The sequence below is a fragment of the Scyliorhinus torazame genome, chromosome 1 (assembly GCF_047496885.1).
Source record: "Scyliorhinus torazame isolate Kashiwa2021f chromosome 1, sScyTor2.1, whole genome shotgun sequence".
Taxonomy (NCBI): Eukaryota; Metazoa; Chordata; class Chondrichthyes; order Carcharhiniformes; family Scyliorhinidae; genus Scyliorhinus; species Scyliorhinus torazame.
The window spans coordinates 229478836-229498462 of NC_092707.1; the positions used below are offsets into that span (position 1 = coordinate 229478836).

The following is a 19627-nucleotide window of genomic DNA, read 5'->3' on the forward strand; positions in this document are numbered from 1 at the left end:
CTCAGGAAAAAGATAATGTTGTGGAGGAGAATGCTGAGACCCAGGCTATTAGACTAGATGGCATTGAGGTACGTAGGGAAGAGGTGTTGGCAATTCTGGACAGGCTGAAAATAGATAAGTCCCGGGGCCTGATGGGATTTATCCTAGGATTCTCTGGGAAGCCAGGGAAGAGATTGCTGGGCCTTTGGCTTTGATTTTTATGTCATCATTGGCTACAGGAATAGTGCCAGAGGACTGGAGGATAGCAAATGTGGTCCCTTTGTTCAAAAAGGGGAGTAGAGACAACCCCGGCAACTATAGACCGGTGAGCCTCACGTCTGTTGTGGGTAAAGTCTTGGAGGGGATTATAAGAGACAAGATTTATAATCATCTAGATAGGAATAATATGATCAGGGATAGTCAGCATGGCTTTGTGAAAGGTAGGTCATGCCTCACAAACCTTATCGAGTTCTTTGAGAAGGTGACTGAACAGGTAGACGAGGGTAGAGCAGTTGATGTGGTGTATATGGATTTCAGCAAAGCGTTTGATAAGGTTCCCCACGGTAGGCTATTGCAGAAAATACGGAGGCTGGGGATTGAGGGTGATTTAGAGATGTGGATCAGAAATTAGCTAGCTGAAAGAAGACAGAGGGTGGTGGTTAATGGGAAATGTTCAGGATGGAGTTCAGTTACAAGTGGCGTACCACAAGGATCTGTTCTGGGGCCGTTGCTGTTTGTCATTTTTATCAACGACCTAGAGGAGGGCGCAGAAGGGTGGGTGAGTAAATTTGCAGACGACACTAAAGTCGGTGGTGTTGTCGACAGTGCGGAAGGATGTAGCAGGTTACAGAGGGACATAGATAAGCTGCAGAGCTGGGCTGAGAGGTGGCAAATGGAGTTTAATGTAGAGAAATGTGAGGTGATTCACTTTGGAAGGAATAACAGCAATGCGGAATATTTGGCTAATGGTAAAGTTCTTGGAAGTGTGGCTGAGTAGAGGGATCTAGGTGTCCATGTACATAGATCCCTGAAAGTTGCCACCCAGGTTGATAGGGTTGTGAAGAAGGCCTATGGAGTGTTGGCCTTTATTGGTAGAGGGATTGAGTTCCGGAGTCAGGAGGTCATGTTGCAGCTGTACAAAACTCTGGTACGGCCGCATTTGGAGTATTGCGTACGGTTCTGGTCACCGCATTATAGGAAGGACGTGGAAGCTTTGGAGCGGGTGCAGAGGAGATTTACCAGGATGTTGCCTGGTATGGAGGGAAAATCTTATGAGGAAAGGCTGATGGACTTGAGGTTGTTTTCTTTCGAGAGAAGAAGGTTAAGAGGAGACTTAATAGAGGCATACAAAATGATCAGGGGGTTGGATAGGGTGGACAGTGAGAGCCTTCTCCCGCGGATGGAAATGGCTAGAACGAGGGGACATAGCTTTAAACTGAGGGGTAATAGATATAGGACAGAGGTCAGAGGTAGGTTCTTTACGCAAAGAGTGGTGAGGCCGTGGAATGCCCTACCTGCTACAGTGGTGAACTCGCCAACATTGAGGGCATTTAAAAGTTTATTGGATAAACATATGGATGATAATGGCATAGTGTAGGTTAGATGGGTTTTGTTTCGGTGCAACATCGTGGGCCGAAGGGCCTGTACTGCGCTGTATTGTTCTATGTTCTATGTTCTATGAATGTGGTGTACAGGTGCCAATCAAGTGTGGTGCAGAATTCCCAGCCTTTAACCTGCTCTTGTAGCCACAGTATTGATATGACTAGTTTCTGGTCAATGGTAACCCCCAGGATGTTGATCGTAGGGGATTCAATGATTGTAATGCCATTGACTATCAAGGGTAAGATTCCCTCTTGTTGGAGATGGTCGTTGCCTGGCACTTGTCACTTGTCAGACCAAGCTTGGGTGTGGTCCAGTTTTTGCTACCTCAGGACACAACTGCTTCAGTGTCTGAACAGTCGGGAATGGTGCTGAACGTTGTGCAATCATCAGCGGACATCCTCACTTCTGACCTTATGATAGAGGAATGTTATTACCTTAACTACTTTACGTCTTTTAACTCCCCTTTGCCAGTAGCCCCTAAGGCACAATTTATCACAATAGAATTATAACAGCACAGAGGGGGGCCACTCAGTCCATCGAGTTCATGTTGGCTCTCCATAGAGTAATCCAGTCAGCTCCATTCTCCCGATTTAACTCCGTAGTCCTGAAAGTTTATTTCCCTCAAGTGCTTACCTTATGAAATCATTGATCTTTTCACTTTCAACACCCTTACAGGTAGCACAATCCAAGTTATTACCGCTTACAATGTAAAATAAATTTGCTGTCGTGTAAGTCCACAATTTCTGCATCGGCGTCAACACTTAGTCTCAGAAACAGAGAATCCCGCCCAAGGTTCCTTTATTTCACCAGTATCAAAGTTGTACAAAATCTCAAGGGAAAGCTTAACTTCAAGAAACAAACTATTTACTGAAACTCTTCACAACCAATGCCCCAAATCTCTGCCCTGTTCGTGGCCACGACTGTTCAACGCTCTGACTCGCCAGGCTTCCAGCTATTGGCTGCAGGCCTGGTCTCCTCTCTCTTCACAAGGCTTTTGATCCCTCCTTCTTCAGCCCACACTTCAGGCTTAGGCGCCAGCCCCCAATTTGCTGAGGACTTTGTCTCCTGTTCCAAAGGAATCCCTAGGAGCATCCAAATCCTCAGCCCAGCATCTTCACGGGCTGAAGGCTTCTGCTGGTGGGGACCTGGTGCCCAGCAGGGAATGCCCTGCCATGGGTAGGGCCCAGCCTTTGACCCCAATCTGAAGTTGGATGTTGGAAATTGGTACACGAATGGCCCACTGACCTCGCCCAATATAATGATCAAGGATACTGATGGTTAATGGATGGAGTTATGGAATATAACTCAAAAATCTAATGTAAACTAAACAAAATTTAACAAAACAAGTCCAAAGATGTACAGGGTAGGTGGATTCGCCATGCTAAATTGCCCCTTACTGTCCAGGGGTGTGCAGGTTAGGTTAAGGGTTGCAGAGATGGGCGGATGGAGTGCTCATTTGAACGATCAGTGCAGACTCGATGGGCTGAGTCTGCACTGTAGATATTCTATGATTCTATGATTCTATGAAATCTTTCCTCACATCCCTCCATATCTCTGGCCCAATATCCTCAATCTGTATCCCCTTGTTTAGTTCTTTCGGGTAACAGGAACAGGTTTTCTTTGTCTACTTTATCTAAATCTGTCACAATCTTGTCCACCTCTATTAGTTCTCCCTCAAGCTCTTTTGCTCCAAGGAAAACAACCACAGCTTCTCCAATCTAATCTTGTATCTAAGTTTGATGTTACTCTCTTTTGTTGCTTGGTTTGCAACTATAATTTTTTTAAAATATATTTTTATTGGTATTTTCAATTTTATGAAATAGCTTCCAACTATTCCCAGAATGCTAATTGGTGTCCGACGAGGTAGGCTCTCAGTTTTCCGATTAAAAAGACCTTCAAACATGAAGGCATTTAGAAGGTGGTAAGAATATGACCCCTTTCTGAATAAGTTGTGTTTTCAGTCAGTTAAAATTGGCTCCACAATTATAAATTTGCACATTTGCAATTTGAACACTAGCTGAGGAGTATGACTCATTAGTATAGTTAAAATAATAATCAACAGTATCCCAAGAGGTATAAATTATAGAATTCCAACAGTGCAGAAGGAGACCATTCAGCCCATCACGTCTACACCAGTCCTTTGAAAGAGTAGCCAAACTACAGTGGCACAGTAGTTAGCACTGCTAACATAGGGACCTGGGCTCTATTCCGACCTTGGGTGACTATGTGGAGTTTGTACGTTCTCCTAGTGTCTGCGTGGTGCTCTGGGTGCTCCACTTTACTCCCACAATCCAAAGAAGTGTAGGTTAGGTGGATTGGCCATGCCAAATTGGCCCTTAGTTTCTAAAGATTAGGTGGCGGTACCGGGACAGGGCTGGGATTGGGCATGGATAGGGTGCTCTTTCAGAGTGTCGGTGCAGATTTGATGGGCCCAATGGCCTCCTACTGCACTGTAAGGATTCTATGGTTCTATCCCTATAACCCACCTAACCTGCACATATTTGGATACCAAGGGCCAATTTAGCATGGCCCAACCACGTAACCTGCACACCTTTGGACTGTGTGAGGAAACCAGAGCGTCAGGAGGAAGTCCACGCAGACACGGGGAGGACACGCAAACTCCACACAGACAGTCACCCGAGGCTAGAATTGAACCCAGGTCCCTGGCTCTGTGAGGAAGCAGTGCTAACCACTGTGCCATCATGTTGCCCCTAGCTAAAGATCAGCTATCATATTGCAGCAACAATTATCTTGTAGGAGAGCTTTCAACGGTGCAGAATGCCTTACCAGCCTCCTGCAGGAACTTCCCTTTTCCATGTCCGTATCTCCAGACAGAATGCTCAAAAGCTGATCTTAAAGTTGAACCGTAGACTTTTATCAGATCAATGGTATTTCCAAATGGTAAAACACTTATAATATTTTCTGCTTGTATTTTTCCTGTGTGTGAGAAAAAAAGTTAAACCCATTAAGTTACTCTTGGCTTCTTACATTCATTTAGTTGAGCTGTTATCCCCAAACGGGAGAGTTTTACATTTCAAATTCTCTTATTAGTTATCTTGTCTTCAAGTATTTAATCAGTTTTCTTTTAAAGTGTGCTGTTTTCTCTGTCTATGACATGATGACAACCTCTCTCGAAGGCAAATTAGTCCTGAAATTGCAACAAACGGTATAAAGAATTTCTCCCATCCTCTCTCCTCATTCTTCACTAATAATTCTAAATCATAAATTTCTTATTATTGAACCTTCAACTTTAATCGACTTTACAATTATTTGATTTCCTGCTCCAATGAGAAGAGTCCCAGTTCCAGGGTATCTGTTGAGTTCACATTATATACTCCCTTTGACACAAACATCTTTTCTACAATGAGGCTCCCTAACTTGTAACTCGCGATACACAAACTGTGGCCTAACCAGCACTTTATACGCATTTTGCATTCCTTCTTTTCTATTGTACTCTGCACCCCTATTTCTGAAAGACATCAGTTTATTGCCCTTTTTCAGTTTTTATTCATCCACGTTCTCACTTCAGGGAATTATGTATTCAAACTAATCGTTCTCCATAATCACCTGCCCGTATTCCCATCTTCTGATTGATTGCTTTGCCCTATATTCTTTCTAATGTCCAAATAAAGCTTGTAGTCTTCCAGGTGAAGTAAATGCTTTATTATGTAAGTTCGTTCTCTCGCCAGAGATTATACCAGATGTTACATGTGAGCTGCCTGTCTGTGTCCTGCTCACTAGCTGCCGTTCCTGTGAAGAGTGAGATGCTGGATCCCGTCCGTCTATTTTATACCTCTCTAGTGCTCCCTCTAGTGATTACTTAATTGTAGTGTATTTACATTAACCCCTTGTATACATGCAGATGTGCAGATCACCACATGCCCCTTTTTTCTTTTTACATATTTTCTGTACAATGTTAAGGAAAATTGTACAAAACAGGTAGATCAATGATGATATGTACAATTGTGATGATATTGAGAATTATACAAAGCCAATTAATATTTATGAGTCCAATCATTATGAAAAACTTTATGAGTCCATACTTTATGCATTTATTCGGTTGAGCTTCTTTCTTCTTCTGTTGTTGAGGTGGTGATGTTGATATTGTAATTTCTTTGAGAACGTCATCAGTGTTCTTGTGTTTAAGTAACCAACAAGTCATTATGAAGTGTTCGAATGGTCAAATCACTTTTGTTGTCTGACCTGGACTTTTTCCTGTGCTTGCGATATTGATTCTGGATGTCTTCTTTGTTATCTGACCTGGATTGTTTCCTGTACTTGCGGTATTGATTCTGTATGTCATCTGCCTTGTCTGACCTGGGCTTTTTTCTGTGCTTGCGGTATTGATTCTGTATGTCATCTGCCTTGAAAGCTGGTTTGTTTGTTTGTTGTGGAGCAGATATGAATTTGTGAGATTCGTTGACATGGCATGTTATGTTTGTACTCTTGCCATTGTTTGGACTGTGCTGTTACATTGTCCTTCATGTGCAGACTTGTGCCATGTTGTACAGGTCGTTGTTTCATTGTTGTTTTTGCTGTTTCTGTTGTTTCTGTCTTTGTTGTTTTCGTTGAAGTTCTTGTTGTTGTTTTTGTCATGCTTGTTGTTTCAGTTTTTATTGTTCTTGTTGTTTTTGTCATGCGTGTTGTTTCTGTTGTTGTCTTTTTTGTGCTTCTTGTTGTTGTTTTTGTTGTTGTTCTTGTAGTTTTTGTTGTTGTTCTTGTTGCACTCAATGACTGTTACGTGTGGATAATTTGAATTATTCTAAAAGTTATTGGTGTCAGTGTCCTTTGTGGTGTCTGATGCTTCATTTAGCGTTTTGACTTGAGGATTGTGAGAATGATCTGATGTTGCATTGATCCTGGTGACATCAGTCATTTGTGGTTGATGTGATTCCTCTTTGATTCCTTGGTGCTCCTCTTCTGGAGTCATTTGTGGTTGATTTGCTTCATCGTTGATCTCTTGCTGCTCCTCTTCTGGAGTCAACGTCGCCAAGATTTCAGTTTCTTATGGGTTGTCAAGAGTGGTTAATGTTTTGATTGATGCGGTCTTGACGAATGTGATATAAAATAGTTACTTTAGAGATATTAGTTACTGTAATGTAGAGATAGGCCAGTCTCATTCTGGTGAGTTCACAGACAAAGGATTTCAGACCGCATGGCAAAGCAAGGAGGAGGTGTGTCCACCAAAGGAGGAGAAAAGGAGCTGGGTAATAGGGGCCAGAGGAAGGGATTGGAAGTGAGCCAATCAGAATGTATGACCAGGTCAGGAGGGGTATAGGATGACCTATGGGAATCGTGTATGTGAAACTTGATACCATTTGAATTGATTTGCAGAGATCCCTTTGTCTCTTTGTTCATTCGCTTTCCGGGGTGTAGGAGACTGGATGTGTCTTATGCCTCTGTGAAATGAATCAAGCTTGCAAGCTAAATAAAATAACTAATGCTGTACCTGCAAATCCATCTCAACTTTTATTGAGGCCAGACTGACGGGTAAAGAAATTTGTATTTTGTCAGTCTCACTGGGCTCAAAAGTAGTCTTCTATTTAGTCTTCTTTGATTGTTGAGTGCTTCTGTACAGACGGGCTGAGATCTGTCAATCTTGCTGTGATCTTGCACATCGTGCATGCTGATTGTGATCACTGTGTCACTATTTGTACACACAGTGGGTGGACATTTATCGTCTTCTTGTTCAAATGAGCTGGGTGGACTTTCATAGTCTGCTTCTGGTTGCTCAAGTAAGGTGGATAGACCTTCATAGTCTTCTTCGTGCACGGTTGTTGCTCTGGAGTCTTTAATCGCTTCCATTCTGGAGTCTGTCAATGAGCTCTCTGTGGAGGCTTGCATCACTCTCTCTGTGGAGTCTTGCATCGCTCTGTGTGTGGAGTCGTGCAGTGTTCTCTCTGTGGAGTCAATCTGTGCTCTCTCAATGGAGTCGGTCAGTACTCTTTGTGTGGCTTCATTTTCAACGATCTGCCATTGCATCATGGTATTGGATTCATCTACCATGAGTGGAGCTTTTCAATCATGTTCCTGATGCTATTATGATTATATCAGAACAACTCAGCCATGTCTGAATAGTATTCTTTGATAAACAAATCATCTTCTGTGGTTTTGGATTTTGCTTTTGTGCTCTTCCCTTTTGAGTAACAAATCATCTTCTGTGGTTTTGGATTTGTTTTTGAGCGTTTCACTTTTAATTAACAAATCATCTTCTTTGGCTTCGGATTTGTTATTGAGCTCTTCACTTTTTATTAAGAAATCATCTTCATCAGTTTTGAATTTGTTAATTTGTTCTTCACTTTTTATGCTGCAAACTGCTAGTTCCGTGGTGCAGTGAAAGTTATTTTCAACTTTTTGTTGAAGTGCAGGCAATGTTGTGCCTTTTGAGGTTAAAGTTTTGGGTTTTCTACCTTTAAGAGTCTTAATTGTGATTTACGGGCATTTCCCCTTTAAGTGGGCATGTTCTGAGTCTTCTGACATCATGACGCTCATGATGTCATGCGTAACAGTCGATTGCGCATGTGCAGTTCGATCTTCGAACGGTGTGCGCTTTTTCTTCAACTGCGCATGTGTGGCTTGCGCATGAACAGAACAATCTTCGCCCAATGCGTCTTTTCTGAACTGCGCATGCGCGGCTTCGGTTTCCTGCGCATGCGCAGAAAGGAATTTTGCCGGTTTGCGTCTTTTGTTGATGTGCGCATGTGCAGACAGTTTTGAATCGGAGGCGCCGCGATGAAGAAGCAGGTTTGAATGCTGAGACTCCATTTTAAGTTTCTCAGCCACGTGGAGAGCGTTCTTTGTTTGTGAAAACGCAAGGTGCTGATTATTAATTTTTTTCTTGCGATATGCACTTTTCAATTGCGATTTCCAGCGGTAAACCTTTCTATTTTAATAGTGATTGTTTGAGTTTCGCATCTCTTGTTCCCTGTGCAATTTGGTCTCTGAGCATTAAATCTCTTAAAGCAGCATAGTTACAGGTGTTACAGTGACCTTCAAATTTGTTGAGTATTACTTATAATTTGGTGTTGTCTTCACCTACAAAGTAATTAAAGGAGTTATAGATTTCTCTAGCTTGATGTCCTGCTAGTAGCAGTACTATTTTTGTTTCTTCAGAGGCCGTGTTCAAATCATTAGCTATGATATATATTTCGAACATTTGTTTAAAAATTTTCCAGTTAAAACTTAAATTACCAGTTGTTTCCAGCTGCGGTGGAGTTCCAATGAGTTCCATCGAATCAGCGAAGCCTCCCCACGTCGAATGTCCGGTACGAGTTTTCTTCTCTTTTCGATCTTTCTTTGTCTGAATCTTGTGCAATCTGTCTAGTAAGCGTCCTGAAGCCAGTCCTGGTACCATACATTATTTCTTATGTCCGAATAAAGCTTGTAGTCTTCCAGTTGAAGTAAATGCTTTATTGAGTAAGTTCATTCTCTCTCCAGAGTTTATACTAGATGTTACATGTGAGCTGCCTGTCTGTGTCCTGCACACTAGCTGCCGTTCCTGTGAAGAGTGAGATGCTGGATCCTGTCCATCTATTTTATACCTTTCTAGTGCTCCCTCTAGTGATTACTTAGTTGTAGTGTATTTACATTAACCCCTTGTATACATGCAGATGTGCAGATCACTACATGCCCCATTCATTGTTCTTAGATCCAAAGCAAAAACCTCACAAGCATCCACAAAAATGTGAATCTACCACCTGTTTGAGGGGCTGGCTTAGCACAGTGGGCTAAACAGCTGGCTTGTAATTCAGAACAAGGCAGCAGCGCGGGTTCAATTCCCGTACCGGCCTCCCCGAACAGGCGCTAGAATGTGGCGACTAGGGGCTTTTCACAGTACCTTCATTGAAGCCTACTTGTGACAATAAGCGATTATTCTTATTATCTGCATTCTATTCCCCCATGGCATCAACTTATAGCACTTTTAATCAAAGAAAATCTTGCAAACCGCTTCACAGGAAGGGAATCAACACAAATCCATTAACCTCTGAAGGTTTTCCTTCAAGCTTTTGTGATCCTCTTCACTGCTTGCCAAGCCCTTATTTTTGTCATCAGCAGGTTTGGAGATTGTGATTCATGCACTCAAATTCAAATGATCTACCCGTATGGAGGGAAAAAAATGGATCCTCCGATATCAAATAACAAAAGATCAAACAATGGTACAGCACAGGAACTGGCCCTTTGGCCCTCCAAGCCTGCGCCGACCATGCTGCCTGAATAACCTAAAACCTTCTACATGTCCGAGGTCCGTATCCCTCTATTCCCATCCTACTGATGTATTTGTCAAGACGCCCTTAACATCACTATCATCCCTGCTTCCACCTCCTCCTCCGGCAGCGCATTCCAGGCACCCACTACCCTCTGTGTAAAACCTTCCCTCACACATCTTCTCTAAACTTTGTTCCTCGCACCTTAAACCTATGTCCCCTAAAAATAATAATAATCTTTATTTTCACAAGTGGGCTTATTTAACACTGCAATGAAGTTACTGTGAAAAGCCCCCAGTCAGCACATTCCGGCGCCTGTTCGGGTACACAGAGGGAAAATTCAGAAAGTCCAAATTACCTAACAGCACGTCTTTCGGGACTTGTGGGAGGAAACCGGATCACTCAGAGGAAACCCACGCAGACACAGGAGAACATACAGGTTCCGCACAGACAGTGACCCAAGACGAGAATCGAACCTGGGACACTGGCACTGTGAAGCAACAGTGCTAACCACTATGCTACCGTGCAACCCATAGTAATTGACTTCCACCCTGGGAAAAAGCATCTGACTATCTACTCTGTCTACGCCCCTCATAATTTTGTAAACTTCTATTAGGTCGACCCTCAACCTCCATCATTCCAGGGGGGCAACACGGTGGCACAGCAGTCAGCACTGCTGCCTCACAGCTCCAGGGTCCCAGGTTCAATTTCGGTCTTGGGTGACTGTCATTTAACTCCCTAGTTAAGTTGCAACAAATCTCCATTGTCTCCATGTCCGCAGGAAACTGAAGTTCAGTCTTTTGCATTTATATTATCAACCATCCAGGACAAAGCAGCCCGCTTGATTGCTCCCCCTTTCCACAAACATTCAAACCCTCCATCACCGACGAACAATGGCAGCCATGTGTACCATCTACAAGATGCACTGCAGTAACTCGCCAAGGTTCCTGAGACAGCACCTTCCGAACCCACGACCACTACCATCTAGAAGGACAAGAGCAGCAGATACCTGGGAACCCCACCACCTGGAGGTCCCCCACCAAGTCACTCGCCACCCCTGACTTGGAAATCACAGAATCACAGAATTTACAGTGCCGAAGGAGGCCATTCGGCCCATCGAGTCTGAAACGGCCCTTGGAAAGAGCACCCTACCCAAGCCCATGCCCCCACCCCATCCCCGTAACCCAGTGACCCCACCCAACCTTTTTTTTGGGTCACAATTTAGAATGGCCAATCCACCTAACCTGCACGTCTTTGGACTGTGGGAGGAAACCGGAGCACCTGGAAGAAATCCACGCAGACACGGGGAGAACGTGCAGACTCCGCACAGACAGTGACCCAAGCCGGGAATTAAACCTAGGACCCTGAAGCTGTGAAGCAACAGTGCTAACCACTGTGCTACCGTGCTGCCCATTATATTATCATTCCTTCACTGCTGCTGGGGCAACATCCTGGAACTCTCTCCCGAACAGTACAGTGGGTGTACCTACATCTCAAGGATGGCAGAAGTTCAAGAAGGCAACTCACCACCACCTTCTGAAGGGCAACTAGGGATGGGCAACAAATGCTGGCCTAACCAGCAACGTTCACAACCCATAAACTAATAAAAAAAGAATCTCTTCCTTTCAGGTGTCGCTGTCTGAAGTGGGCCTTCACATGTTTTTAGGTGTGAAATTCCATGTTCTCTCAGGACACATCTGTTACTATAATCCACATGGGAATTTTCCCAAAAGTAGTCACTTTACATTATCCACCATTGTTTGTTCAGTAACTTTGCTTGTAACTCTTTAATAAAACACAGGCCTTCCTTAAGAAGTTCAATATGCCCGCAAGTCATTCAAGGCTGTAATCTGTTCTTTCTGACACCACTTGGGTACCAGAAAAATAGCCATGAAGTAGGTTCTGCACAGCCAGTATGAGGAGTGAGGCACCAAATTAAGAAGTAGAATCTCAAAGCTACTATAAAAGATAAATTCAAGGTGATCAGGCAGAGTCAACATGGCTTTGTGAAAGGGAAATCATGTTTGAGCAATGTATTGGATTTCTTTGCAGGTGTCGCATGTGCTGTGGATGAAGGTGGGTGCATTGTACTTAGATTTCCAGACGGCCTTTGATAAGGTGCAACATCAAAATTTATTGCAGGAAAGAAATGCTCATGGTGTAGGGGGTAGCATATCGGCAGGGATAGACGATTGTTTCCTGTTAACTAGCCAGAGAGTGGGCATAAATGGGTCTTTTTCTGATTGCCAGGATGTAACGAGTGTTAAGCCACAGGGTTCAGTGCTGGGGCCTCCACTTTTCACAATTTATATAAATAACCTGGATGACGGGACTGAAGGTATAGTTGCTAAACTTGCTGATGAAGATAGGTAGAAAGGTAAGTTGTAAAGAGGAAACAAGTAGGCGACACAAGCACATGAATTGGTTAAGTGAGTGGGAAAAGATCTGGTGAAGGAATATAATAGAATGCTGTTGTTTACTGCGAAGGGAATTGAATGTAAAAGTGGGGAGGTTATGCTTCAGGTATACATGACACAAGGGAAACCACATCTGGAGTACACTGTACAATATTCGTCTTCTTATTTAAAGAAAATAATAGCCGACCCACATACCATTGTCACTGAGCTCATCAATAGGCCCACGGATTCCACCCCCATTCATCAAACAAATGGATGCATGGGTCCAAGACTTTTCATCTGGTCTTCGGATATTTTTATTGATCTGAAATTGTTGCAAAGATAGAGAGAAGAGGAGTGTAGGTTTTGTTAGCTCAGCGACCTGATACGGCGCACTTCTACAGGACATTCATTCTTATTGCTGTGCTGATGTATGCAGATTGTTAGTAAGATTCAAAAACAACAACAACTTGTATTTATATATGCCCTTTTTATAATGGCTAAACTGCTTTATAATATGAGACAAAACATGACACCAAGCCACACAGAGCTGTTCAGAAACTTGATCAAAGAGTTCGAAGAAGTCTCAAAGGGGGAAAATGGGGTGGAGAGGGAGATGGAGGGAATTCCAGAGCTCAGGTCCTGGGCAGCTGCAGACATGGCCCCAGTAGTGGGACAAATATAAATGGGAATGTATCAAAGACCAGAATTAGAGGAGCACAGATATGTCAGAGGGCTGCGGGGTTGGAAGAGATCATGGAGATAGGGAGGGGAAAGGCCATGGAAGGGTTTGAAAGCAAGAATGAGGGGATGGATTCTCCCAAAATGGGACTATGTCCCCACGCTGGTGTACAAACACTGGAGTTTTACTCCAGAGATTCCTGGGAAAAAGTACAACTAATTCAATGCCCTGCAGGTGGCTAGCAGGGACCCGGAGGAAATCGCCCAGCTTTAGCTGCGGATATGAGCCCCCGGATTCCGGTTTGGAGTCCGCACATGAGCCTCCAGCGGCCGCGCCGAGCCCGATGGCGGACTCAGACCACGGAGCAAGACGCAAAAATTAGACTTTCCCGATCGGCCGCCGGAGCATCTAACATCGCACAAGCACTCCCTGACCACCTATAAGCCCCCCCTCCCTCGGTGCCCGGTTCCCCCATCCCCCACCAGGATGCCCGTGGACTGAGTCCGCAGCCGCCACGCCAGCATCCCGACCGGCAATAGGTGGTTAGTTCCACGCTGCCGGGAGCTCGGCCGGTCGGGAGCGGAGGATCGCTGGGCGGGCCTCTGTCAATGGGCCCCCAGCCGGGCGGCATACTCCGCGGTCACGCCGATTCTCGGGTCCCAGAGAATCGCCGGACCGGCGCCGGGCCCGATGTCGCCATGAAAGTGGATTCTCCACCCCCGCGCCGAACACCATTTCGGCACGGGGCTGCGTAGAGTCCAGCCCGAGAAGTTTAAAATCACGATGTTGCTTGACAAGGAGCCCTTATAAGTCAGCGAGCACAGGGGTGACAGGGGAACCAGACTTGCTGCAAGTTAAACGCAGCAGAGTTTTGGATAACCAAGTTTATGAAGGGGAGAGTGTGGGAGAGCAGCCAGGAGTGTGTGGGAATAGACAAGTCTCGAGGTGACCAAGGCGTGGATGAAGGTTTCAGCAGCAGATGGGCCAAGACAGGAGTGAAGTTGAGTGATCGATGTTACCGAGGTGGAAATAGACCATTTTAGTGATGGCTTGAATATTCCAAGATAAACGACTCAATCATCATTGACAGATCTATAAAAATGTTTTTCATTTTACACTAAACTGATACAGTCATATGATTCATAGAATACCGACAGTGCAAAAGGAGACCATTCAGCCCATCAAGTCTGCATCAACCCCCTGAAAGAGCACCCTCCCAGGCCCTCTCCCCTGCCCTATACCTGTGTGATGCACAATCAATTACTCGTGAGACAAAGAGAGTCATACTAATCGACTTTAATCAGCTAGAACTGTACCCAGCAGCTTCGATACAGAAAGTGAAGGCTGCTGGGACTTGTTTCTTATACCCCGCCTCTCAGGGCGGAGCTATGTGCTTTAGCCAATGGTAGACTCCTAGGTCTAGCCAATGGGCATCCACCTCTCAGGTACTGCAGTACCTGGTATTACCACATTCACCCCCTGTTAAAAAAAAGGACCCAGCGGGGTGATGGCCAGTGTTACTGTCGCCTTTTGCATGGTAGGACCAGGTATTGCAGGTACCGCGATGTCGAGGGTAACAGAGAAAGTTTTTATTGTTTTATGGTGCAGCAATCAGACGATCGGGTGGCCTGGTCATCCTTCTGGAGCGTCTGGTCTTCGGCGATGATCCTGGTGTAGGCCCCGGCGGTTGTGGCTCCGGGAACGTGGTGTCTTCCTCCCTGGCAGCTTCGTCACCCCTAGGCGGCGCTGTTGGGGCGAAAAGTGGGCAGTGGGAGGGACGCCTGTAGGGGGCGTCGGTGCCTGTTCGGCGCTGAGTAGGGGCGGCGGCAGTACTGACCCTCCGGTCAGGTGCTGCAGGGAGGGTGGGGGTGGAGGCAATGGTGCGGGTGCGCGTGGGGCTCTGGCGGGCGCCAGGTCCCGAAGGGAGACCGTGTCTTGGCGGCCATCAGGGAAAGCTACGTAGGCGTACTGGGGGTTGGTATGCAGCAGGTGGACCCTCTCGACCAACGGGTCTGACTTGTGCGCCCTCACATGTTTCCGCATCAGGACGGGTCTGGGTGTCGCTAGCCAGGTTGGGAGCGAGGTCCCAGAGGAGGACTTCCTGGGGAAGACAAGGAGACGTTCGTGAGGTGTCTGGTTTGTGGTATACAGAGCAGCGACCAAATTGAGTGAAGGGCCACTGGGAGGACTTCTTGCCAGCGAGGGACTGGGAGATTCCTGGACCGAAGGGCCAGCAGGGCGGTCTTCCAGAGCGTTCCGCTCTCCCTCGCTACCTGCCCGTTTCCCCGGGGGTTGTAACTGGTCGTCCTGCTGGAGGCGATGCCTTTGCTGAGCAGGAATTGACGCAGTTCGTCGCTCATGAAGGAGGACCCCCTATCACTATATATGTAGGCGGGGAAACCGAACAGTGTAAAGATACCCTGGAGGGCCTTGATGACGGTGGTTGTGGTCATGCCTGGGCAGGGGATGGCGAATGGGAACCGGGAGTATTCCGGAAGTACGTGTTGCGGTCGGTGGAGGGGAGGGGGCCTTTGAAATCCATGCGTTCAAAGGGACGGGAAGCCTTTATCAGGTGCGCCCTCTCTGGACGGTAGAAGTGCGGTTTGCACTCCGCGCAGATTTGGCAGTCCTTGGTGACTGTCCTGACCTCCTCGATGGAGTAGGGCAGGTTGCGGGTCTTGATAAAATGGAAAAAGCGAGTGACTCCCGGGTGGCAGAGGTCCTCGTGGAGGGATCGGAGGCGGTCCACTTGTGCTGTGGCACAAGTGCCGCGGGACAGGGCATCAGGAGGCTCATTTAGCTTCCCCGGACGGTACAAGATCTCGTAATTGTAGGTGGAGAGTTCTATCCTCCACCGCAAGATCTTGTCGTTCTTAATCTTGCCCCGCTATGCATTGTCGAACATGAACGCCACCGACCGTTGGTCCGTGAGGAGAGTGAATCTCCTGCCGGCCAGGTAATGCCTCCAGTGCCGCACAGCTTCCACTATGGCCTGGGCCTCCTTTTCGACCGAGGAGTGGCGAATTTCGGAAGCATGGAGAGTGCGGAAGAAGAAAGCTACGGGCCTGCCTGCTTGGTTGAGGGTGGCGGACAGAGCTACGTCAGATGCGTCGTTCTCGACCTGGAAGGGGAGGGACTCGTCGATGGCGCGCATCGTGGCATTTGCGATGTCCGCTTTGAGGCGGCAGAAGGCATGGTGGGCCTCCGTCGACAGGGGGAAGGTCGTGGATTGGATTAGGGGTCGGGCCTTGTCGGCGTAATTAGGGACCCATTGTGCATAGTAGCTAAAGAAGCCGAGGCAGCGCTTTAGGGCCTTGGGGCAGTGAGGGAGTGGGAACTCCATAAGGGGGCGCATGCGTTCGGGGTCGGGGCCCATGACTCCATTTCGCACTACGTAGCCTAGGATGGCTAGACGGTCGGTGCTAAACACGCACTTCTCCTTATTGTAGGTCAGATTCAGGAGGTGCGCGATCTGGAGAAATTTACGGAGGTTGGTGTCGTGGTCCTGCTGGTCATGGCCGCAGATGGTGACGTTGTCAAGATACGTGTAAGCCGTACCGGTCAACCATTCGGTCCATCTCACGCTGGAAGGCCGAGACCCCGTTCGTGACACCGAAGGGAACCCTTAAAAAGTGGTAGAGCCGCCCATCTGCTTCGAAGGCAGTGTACTGGCAGTCCCCATGACGGAGGGGCAGCTGGTGGTAGGCAGACTTGAGATCCACCGTGGAGAAAACCTTGTATTGCGCAATCCTGTTTACCAGGTCGGCTATACGGGGGAGAGGGTACGCGTCCAGCTACGTAAACCGGTTGATGGTCTGGCTATAGTCGATGACCATTCTGTGTTTTTCCCCGGTCTTTACCACCACTACTTGAGCCCTCCAGGGGCTGTTGCTTGCTTCGATGACCCCTTCCTTCAGCAGGCTTTGGACCTCGGACCTGATGAAGGTCCGGTCCTGGGCACTGTACCGTCTGCTCCTGGTGGCGACGGGTTTGCAATCCGGGTGAGGTTCGCAAACAGGGAAGGCGGGTCGACCTTAAGGGTCGCAAGGCCGCAGACAGTAAGGGGGGTATAGGGCCGCCGAATTTAAAAGCCAGGCTTTTCAGATGGCACTGGAAATCCAGCCCAAGGAGGGTGGCTGCGCAGAGGTGCGGCAGAACGTACAGGCGGAAATTGCGGAATTCCCTGCCTTGGACAGTGAGGTTCGCTAGGCAGAACCCCTTTATCTCCACTGCATGTGACCCGGAGGCCAGGGAGATCCGTTGGTTTACGGGATGGGTGACAAGGGAACAGCGCTTTACCGTGTTGGGGTGGACGAAGCTTTCCGTGCTCCCGGAGTCGATCAGGCACGGCGTCATGTGGCCGTTGATAGCGATCGTTGTGGTGGCTTTCGCTGGCGTCCGGGCCAACTCTGGTCCAGGGTCACGGAGGCCAGCTGCAGCACGGGGAAGGTCTGGTCAGACAGCGTGGAGTCGGCGGTGCTATGGGCTTGAGGCCGGTTCAGGGTAACGGAGGCCAGCTGTAGCAAGGGGGAGTTCTGGTCAGGCAGCGTGGAGTCGGCAGCACTGGGGGCTTGAGGCCCCATCCAAGATGGTGTCAGCCACGGGTCGCACATGGAGTCCGGGGATACAGAAGGTAGCGTCGGCGAGGACAAAATGGCAGTGCCCATCCACCCAGCATTGTGGCCGGGGGGCAAAATGGTCGCACGTTGCCTGTGGGTAGGAGGGCGGCGGTGGGCCTTGGACGGCCGGGACCTGGAACAAAGGCTGATGATAGTCAAAGGCGCAGGCTTGGCAGACCGCAACATAGTGGCCTTTCTTGCCGCACCCTTTGCAGGTGACGGTGCGGGCCGGGCAGCGCACGCGGGAATAATTCGCTTGGCCACAGAAGAAATGAAATGAAAATCACTTATTGTCACGAGTAGGCTTCAATGAAGTTACTGTGAAAAGCCCCTAGTCGCCACATTCCGGCACCTGTTCGGGGAGGCTGGTATGGGAATTGAACCGTGCTGCTGGCCTGCCTTGGTCTGCTTTAAAAGCCAGCGATTTAGCCCAGTGAGCGAAAGCAGCGTTGGCCGGCGGTGAAAACGGGCCGTCTAGCGGCGCAGGCCTGCGGGGTTAGCGGGAAAGTCTGGGGGGCTGCCGCGACGGGGTGCCACGCAGCCGTGCGCCCGGGAGCAAAAGCCAGTGCGTTTTTGTACGCAACGTCCATAGACCCTGCCAGGGCCCATGCCTCAGTGAGGCCCAGCGTGTCCATTTCAAGGAGCCTTCTGCGGATGTTGGGAGAAGACATACCTGCCACGAAAGCGTCCCGAATTAAAAGTTCCGTGTGCTCATTCCCTGTGACTGGTGGGCAGCCGCAGTTCCGGCCCAGCACTAGTAGAGCCCGATAGAAGTCCTCCAGTGTTTCTTCAGGGCTCTGCCTTCTAGTTGCCAACAGGTGACGGGCGTAGACCTGGTTCAGAGGACGGATGTAATGTCCTTCTAGCAGCGTGATAGCTGCAGCATAATTCTCCGCCTCCTCGATCAGAGGGTAGATTGCAGGGCTGGCTCGGGAGCGTAGATGGTGCATCTTCTGCCTTTCCGTGGGGCTGTCGGCGGCTGTGTCGATGAAGCTCTCAAAACACGCCAGCCAGTGCTTAAAAATAGCAGCGGAGTTGTCTGTGTGGGGACTGAGATGAAGGCACTCCCGCTTGATGCGGAGGTACATCCTTTCAGAAGTAATAGCTGATTAAATTGATGCACAATCAATTACTCTCGAGACAAGGAGAGTCATACTAATTGGCTTTAATCAGCTAGAACTGTACCCAGCAGCTTCGATACAGAAAGTGAAGGCTGCTGGGACGGCATTTGTTCTTATACCCCACCTCTCAGGGCGGAGCTATGTGCGTTAACCAATGGTAGACTCCTAGGTCTAGCCAATGGGCATTCACCTCTCAGGTACTGCAATACCTGGTATTACCACACTGTGACACAAACTGACATTTTGACATTAAGGGCAATTTATCATGGCCAATCCACCTAACCTGCACATCTTTGGTCTGTGGGAGGAGCTGGAGCACCCGGGTGAAACCCACGCACACACGGGGAGAAAGTGTACACTCCACCCAGAGAGTCACCCAAGGCTGGAATTGAACCTTGGTCCCTGGTGCTGTGAGACAGCAGTGCTAACCACTGTGCTACCGTGAATATGAGGAATGCAGATGATGTATTGGAATATTACATTTTATGTTTCTATTGGCTGTAACAGAAGGATATACACTTTGATTTTTATATAATCTCAACCGACGCAAGTTCCATTTAATGTTGACTCACTTAATGTTGTTTAGTTTAAGATTGTTATAACAGTGTCAAAGTCTCTATTTATTGGCACAATCTTCACTTTCACACTGGCTGTCAGAGATTTCCTATTCTCTGGTCTACCTGTGCACATGACCCTCTCCCCAGTGACCTCAGCTCTGAAATCCATCGTGCCCCCACTCCCACCCTCTATTCTTACTTTTAAAGTTCTCGGTATGTGTTGTAGCCATTACTGGGAACTTGTTCAGCTGCTCCTCTTACCTCTTGCTCCTGGCATTGCTGCTGCTCTTGTTCCTGCCCTTGTTTCTGTTTTCCCCCCTGTATGGCTCCTTACTCCCATTCCCACCTTCAGCCTCTTTTTTCTCCAGCTCCTGTTCCCTCTCTCTTGTTCTTATCTTTAAAGTCCCCTGTGTCTGTTGTCATGACTGGGGATTCTTCAGCTGCCCCTCGCTCCCCTTCCCTCTCTG

At 47.7% G+C, this 19627-nt stretch overlaps 1 protein-coding gene across 1 annotated transcript in view; it reads right to left on the minus strand.

Moving 5' to 3' along the window:
- LOC140419367 (5'-nucleotidase-like) overlaps positions 1-19627 on the minus strand; it is a 260027-nt gene that overhangs the window by 25760 nt on the left and 214640 nt on the right. The window contains exons 6-7 of the mRNA XM_072503244.1: positions 12398-12506; positions 4369-4518 (exon numbers count right to left, since the gene is read on the minus strand). Of these exons, the coding sequence (XP_072359345.1) occupies positions 4369-4518; positions 12398-12506 (259 nt within the window). The remainder of the gene's footprint in view (positions 1-4368; positions 4519-12397; positions 12507-19627) is intronic.